This window comes from Mycetomoellerius zeteki, unplaced genomic scaffold (assembly GCF_001594055.1).
Source record: "Mycetomoellerius zeteki isolate Tzet28-1 unplaced genomic scaffold, Tzet1.0 scaffold296, whole genome shotgun sequence".
In the NCBI taxonomy this organism is placed as follows: domain Eukaryota; kingdom Metazoa; phylum Arthropoda; class Insecta; order Hymenoptera; family Formicidae; genus Mycetomoellerius; species Mycetomoellerius zeteki.
In genome coordinates this window covers 8,483-15,666 of record NW_017257278.1, presented here as the reverse complement: position 1 = coordinate 15,666, position 7,184 = coordinate 8,483, and the positions used below count along the sequence as shown (strand labels likewise).

Sequence of the window (7,184 nt, the reverse complement as noted above, 5' to 3'; positions counted from 1 at the left end):
TATCTAATCCAGTACAATATATAATATTAATATTTGGCATTGAGTGTAATAAGTATGTGTTTTTTTTAATTCCAGAAATCCTGTAGATGTTTTTTGAATGTAGGAAACATTTATCTCCCTATCAGAGCCTATGATAGGTTTATTTTTGCAGGAAATTGGACATTTGATTTCTATGACACGTAGTGGCTTTCCATCGCCCATCAGTAGTCCATCTGGACTAGCACACAGCCAAGGTTGCGAAGGATGGATAACTAGCCCACATTGTTCAACCGAAACATTTCCAATATTTTGATACATTTCGCGTGCACTATTTTCATTTTTTGAACCGTATAAAACATTTGTTCGCGCCTTACCAGTCAAAGGTTTCTCATTCAACAGAGACACTGCTAACTGATCAAAATTAGATCTACGAGTTTTTATAGCATGTGCTCTGCTAGCTGATATTCTTACGGCACGTTCGACGTGCCAAATTGCACTTTCTGATTGCTCATGCGTTACTTACACAAATCTCCATAAGTCTATTTAAACTCAAGTCAATATTATTTTCGAAGAATATTTGGTGTAGTAAACTTAAATACTACACTAGCATTGAACAGAGAGTCATAATTGGGTACTTGATACGTATTAATATAAAGCACACAAGTATATATGTGTCGCGATTTTTGCTACTGTTGATGTAATTGTACATGCGATCGAGAACTTTCTACACGTGACTTCTAAAGGAAAAAAAAATTTTTCTTTATTCTTCTTCTTCTAACTGATTCGGGTAACCCCTCGTCATGGCTTCGAGCGGATAAACAAGCTTCGAGGTGCGGAAAATTACCATACGTGGTCAATGGCCATGCGTGCGATGCTGGATCTCAATGGTCTCGAAAAATGCATCGTTACTGGTGATGCCGGAGAAGTGGACACGGACAAGCAAAAGAAGGCTAAAGGAAGAATTCTACTCAGTATCGATGAATCCCTGTATGTACATGTAGAGAACTCTAGAAATGCAGCAGAAATGTGGGATAAGCTCGAAAATCTATTCCAAAACACGGGTGCCATGCATAAAATAGGGTTAATACAAAAATTGATTAACATTCGTCTTGAAAACTGCGAGTCAATGTCCGAATATGTAAGTCAAATTTCAGGAGCTGCTAATAAGCTGAATAATATTGGGCTTAACATCGGAGACAAACTGGTTGGTGCAATCATGCTGGCTGATCTCACAGAAGAATTCAAACCTTTAACGATGGGTTTCGAGGGCAGTGGAATAAAGACAACTTCGGATGCCGTAAAAACGAAATTCATTGACACAGCATATCAGAAGGAATCTCATTGTGTCTTTCTCGGTAAAAATGCATCCAAGGATAAAAGATCAAAGAACTCTGATGTAAGAACACCAAAATGTAATAAGTGTGGCAAGAAGGGTCACAAGTCGAATCAATGCAGGTACACTAAAGATCCCAAGCCTAATAAGAATGAAAAATTGGCAGATTCGGATGACAGATCAATCAAAGCAAGTAAAGACAAAAAGGAAAGTAGAAACGCATTTAGTGCAATGTCCTTGTCTAAAGCAACGCAAAATCGAAGCAATTGGTATATAGACAGTGGAGCGTCACAGCATATGACGTCTCATGAAGATTGGTTAAGTGAATTGAGATCTACATCTGTAAAAGAAATTGTTACTGCCAATAATCAAAAAATGGCTGTCTCAGGAACAGGCAAAGTTGTTCTCAGGGTAAATGATGAGGATGTCGGCGTAAAGGATGTTCTATATGTTCCGGAACTGACGACGAACATACTTTCAGTCAATCAAATGGTAAAAAATGGAAATACCGTAGTATTCAATGCTGATGGATGTTCTATCTTTAATAAAAATGGAGATTGCCTAGTCAAGGTGAAACCATCTGATGGAGTGTATCATCTTCCAAGTATCAACTCATCATGCATGCTATCAACCACTAGCGACAGCGCGATAATTTGGCGATCGTCGGCTAGCACATGTGAACCATGGCGATTTGTGTAAAATGCGTAATGGCGCAGTAGAAGGATTAAAATTCTCTGATAGCATTGAAGAGGTAATGCGTTGCGAAATTTGCATGCAAGGTAAACATGCTAGATTTCCATTTAAGGCTTCGAAAAAAAGGGCAAAGCATACCTTGGATTTAATTCACTCCGATATATGTGGGCCGATGGAAAATGCCTCGATTGGAGGAGCTAAGTATTTTTTAACGTTTATCGATGATTATTCACGTAAAGTATTCGTTTATTTTTTAAGGTCAAAATCTGAAATACTGAAGCGATTCAAAGATTTCAAGAAGCTAGTTGAGATCCAAACCGAAAGAAAAATAAAAGTAATCCGGACAGATAATGGGACGGAATATTGCAGCAAGGATTTTGAAGAATTCTGCCGTAATGAAGGTGTAAATCATCAAATGTCGAACACATATACTCCTCAGCAAAAATGGGATTGCAGAGCGTATGAACTGTACGTTAGTAGAGAGAGCTAAATATATGCTTTTTGACGCTAAGCTAGATAAAAGTTATTGGGCTGAAGCCGTTAATATGGCGACATATGTGGTCAACAGATGCATCAACTCGGCATTGGACGATAAAACGCCAGAACAAATGTGGACCGGAGATAAGACGGATGTAAGCAATCTCAAGATTTTCGGTTGAGAAGTAATGGTTCACGTTCTAAAACAAAAAAGGTTAAAATGGGACCCCAAATCCACTAAATTGATATTTGTCGGGTATAGTGATAGTACCAAGGGTTACCGTTGTATCGATCCCAACACAAAAAAACTCATCATCAGTAGAGATGTCAAATTTCTTGAAAAACAGCAAGTGACTTCAGCAATAATCAACGTTGAAAAGGATACTGATTCAGTGAGGGATGATGCATCCACAACAGAAGACATTCAGTCAGAGAGAGATCTGACTAGTAACTCGGAAGAGGACTCTTTCGTATCTGTTACCGAAGGAACATCGAGTGACGACCTTGATAAAACCCTAACACCTTCACAGGGATTAAGAAGGTCATCGCGCATTCCGAAGCCAAAAAACTTCGATGAATTCATTACATATCTAGCAATAGGCAATGAACAAGATGATCCGGTAACACTGAGGGAAGCATTAGGAAGAAATGATAGTCAAAAATGGGGAGCGGCTGTTAATCAAGAGCTAGATTCACTTCAGGATAATCGCACTTGGGAACTTGTAGATTTACCTTCTAATAAAAAGGCCATCAAATGCAAATGGATTTTTAAAACCAAACGCGATGAAAAAGGAGAAATAGTACGATACAAGGCTAGACTTGTTGCGAAAGGGTGCTCGCAAAGATATGGCACTGATTACAATGAGACGTACTCGCCTGTGGTAAAATATTCATCGATTCGATATTTGGTAGCACTTGCAGTCAAACGCGGTTTAAAAATAGATCAAATGAATGCCATCACTGCCTTTCTTCAAGGAGAGTTGTCCGAAGAACTCTACATGGAACCACCAGAGGGATTCAAGCACCAAGAAGGCAAAGTATGTCGACTAAAAAAGGCGATCTATGGTCTGAAGCAGAGCAGCCGTGAATGGAACAAGAATCTTAGTAGAAAACTTAAGGCTTTTGGACTTGATCAATCACCAGCGGATCCATGTATTTACTATAATCAAAATGCAACACTAATATTGGCCATTTATGTGGACGACATCTTGATTTTTTGGTCCGATGCTAAAATTAAAGATCAGTTAAAAAAATCGCTTTGTACAGCATTCCAGATGAAAGATATAGGTATTGCCAGCAACTGTGTTGGACTACGAATCACTTATGAATCTGAAGGAATATGTCTGGATCAAACAGAATATACAAAGAGAATTTTTGAGAAGTTCAATATGGCCGACTGCAAACGAGCTGTAACTTCAAGCGATCCGAATCAGAGATTGTCTATCGAGATATCTGCAGTTAGTGAAAAAGAGAAGAAAGAATTCAAAAATGTACCGTATCAGCAGGCAGTTGGAAGCTTGTTATACTTGGCGCAAGGAACACGGCCCGATATAGCATTTGCGGTCAATGATGTCAGCAGATTCAACTCTAATTTTGGAAAAGCTCATTGGTCTGCGGTCAAACGCATCTTCAGATACCTAAAGGGAACTCTGGAGTATAAAGTACGTTACAATAAAATAAATTCTAATTTGCATGGATATTCTGATGCAGATTGGGCGTCCGATGTTGACAATCGTCGCTCTTACACTGGCTACATTTTTCTGATGTCCGGCGGTGCAATTTCCTGGGGAAGCAAACGACAACAAACGGTCGCATTATCAAGTACCGAGGCGGAGTACATGGCCCTCTCGGCCACAATACAAGAAGCGTTATGGCTTAAGCACTTGAGTGAGGGTTTGGAACCTCAGATCAGGAATAAATCAATAAACATTGGATGCGACAACCAAAGTGCCCTGGAACTTGCTCGGACTGACGGATACAGAGCTAGATCGAAACACATAGACGTGCGACATCACTACATTCGGGAGAAGGTTTCAAATGGTATCATTGAATTAGATTACATCCCAAGCGAAGAGATGCCAGCAGATAGCTTAACTAAAGCAGTTCATGGTCCGAAACATACTTCTTACGCGTGTAGAATGGGTCTTAGTGTATAAAAGATTGGAAATTTATATTGTTCCTTAACATATCGGCTTAATTGAATTGCTTTACGATTATTATTTTTATAAAAAAAAACGTTATTATGTTACGTTATTTTTATTTGATATATTTGCAATTTTACATTAATTTTTTTTTTAATTTCTAATATTTAATAAGTGAGGATGTTGTAAGGAATCTGTATTATCTACACTTTTCTGTATTCAACCGATCCCGATAAAGGCGCCACCTTTGTCACATAAATATGTTAATGGTGTCTCTACAATAAATTACTCTCTGGTTGCTTTTCGCTATGAACGGACGTGTTCTCACTTACCTGCCCAATTTTATCAATAACTAATTGAAAAGGAACATTTCACGCAAATATATTTGTATAAAAAATGCAGGGATGGGAAGTAAAGTAACGCCATAAATTTTATCAATTATAAAAACGACTTGCTAACGACTTTATTGCAACGATAACTGACTATACTAATTTTGTGCTAAGCTTGGAAAAGTCAATTTGAGAGGTAATTCTTAACTATTACGTATTTATTTATTGAAGAAATTACTTGTTCTGAGTAGTCCTAAAAATAAAAAATCTACTTAATTTTAACGATATGTATCAGATAAATCAAAGATTTGATATCAATAATGGGCGATAAATTATAATCTTTAAAAATTACCTATAATTATTTTTTATTATTATTATTATAATTATTATTATAAATGTTATTTCTTTCCCGCCCGCCTCCTCTGCTGCCTCTTCGCGGTCCCCAATGATAATGGGCCGCGGACAGCTATATTAGAAACCGTTTAACAATAATTATAATCCGGCTATCAAATTAACCTGGGAGGGAAATATGGACATACAATTTATTGGAGAAACATCAGAGTTTTTAAACTCATACTTAACAAAATACACGACAAAGTGCAATATAGCTTTTGCAATCGGAAAAATGCAATATAGACTTTGCAATGATAGATTCCAATAAACCCTTGGCATCGAAACTGTGGAATTTGCGTTCATTGAATAACAGAGAATGCTTTAGAAGCTGCGGACATACTACTAGGGAATCCCTTGTATGATACGGACAGTGATACCATTGTCAAATGGATTGACGTTAATGAGATGAGAAACAGAAAAGTTAAAACATTCTATGAAATTAAAACTCTCGATGAAAATTCTACGAATATTTATTGTTCGTCGCTCATCGATGATTACTATCCAAGCAGACTTAAGGAATTACAGTAGAATCATTGAATTTGTACGATTTTCCCAAAATTTGGGAAATTATGAAACAGATCCCAAAAAATGACGAAGTCGAATGTCACAAACTTATTGTATCGGGATTATGTTTAAAAAAATGAAAAAAGTATTATTTAATTAACCATTATCGATTTAATGTGATAACTGAACCCAAAAAATACTTTTACTGCTTCTTTTGTTTAAACCGCGGAGAGAGTGAACTCAAAGGTGCATACGAAACTTACACGGATGCCTTTAAGAATTCAGCGTCTGCTTTGACGAAGGCAATGAAATATCACGAAAGGCTCGAAGAAATACAGAAAGCTTTTGAGAACGTTGCTGAATTAATCGAGAAGCGCGAAAATGATTTGAAAACAGCAGACAGAGACAAATCCGATGACGATGGACTGGATTGCAATCCGATAGAAGCTGACAACGCGATGAAAGATCTGGAACATTTTGGTAAGATTGATGCACCGATTGATTTATCACAAATTATGTTGCGATTGAAAGAAGACCAGAAAAGAATCTTCGATAGAGTATACCAAGTTTTACAAAATAAAAATTAGATTCTGCGTCTGTATGTAAGTGGCGAGAGTGGTACAGGGAAAAGTTTTCTTATTGAAACGATTAAACATATAATACATTTGAAAAAAGCGATTGCCATATCTGCTCCCACGAGTATCGCGGCATTCAATATCGATGGCTTGACCATAGAATGTTTCAGCTACCCGTGACCTATGAATCTACGGCAAAGTATACGCATTTGTCAGACATGGTCTTGAAAACTTTGAGAGACAAATTAAAGATTATCGAATTATTTATAATCGATGAAGTATCCATGATTTCGAATGTGACACTTATCAATCTACGATTATGTGAAATCTTTGATACGACAGATATAGATGATGGCTTCTTTTGCAGAAAACACATTCTTCTGTTTGGAGACTTGTTGCAGCTTCCCCCTGTTATTAGATATATATATAAAAAAATTTTTTACACCAGATGTAATTTGCACCAGATGTAGCACGCTTTAGTTTATTGAAAAATATGGTATATATGTATATTGTCGAAACATGATTTTTTTCTAAAGTGAAATGTAATTTGTCAAAAAAATCTATTCATTATATCGATATATTACTATGAATAATAAAAATTTATTATCGAATAACTTTATGATATTTCAAAGAGTATCATCAAGAAAAAAATTTCTATGTCAAAGATCGTGTTAAAATCGGAGAGACGAAGAAAATATGGTTATGTTTTCACGAGAATGGGCGATGTAGGGGCCCATTCTTTATTTTCAGTATATATATA

At 36.7% G+C, this 7,184-nt stretch overlaps 1 protein-coding gene across 1 annotated transcript; it reads left to right on the top strand.

Moving 5' to 3' along the window:
- Positions 1–835: 835 nt before the first annotated feature.
- On the top strand, positions 836–2,664 carry LOC108724401 (uncharacterized). Its single transcript, XM_018450757.1, has 3 exons — positions 836–2,007; positions 2,264–2,473; positions 2,574–2,664. The coding sequence occupies exons 1-3, from the start codon at positions 836–838 to the stop codon at positions 2,662–2,664; spliced, it is 1,473 nt and encodes a 490-aa protein (XP_018306259.1).
- Positions 2,665–7,184: the final 4,520 nt, after the last annotated feature.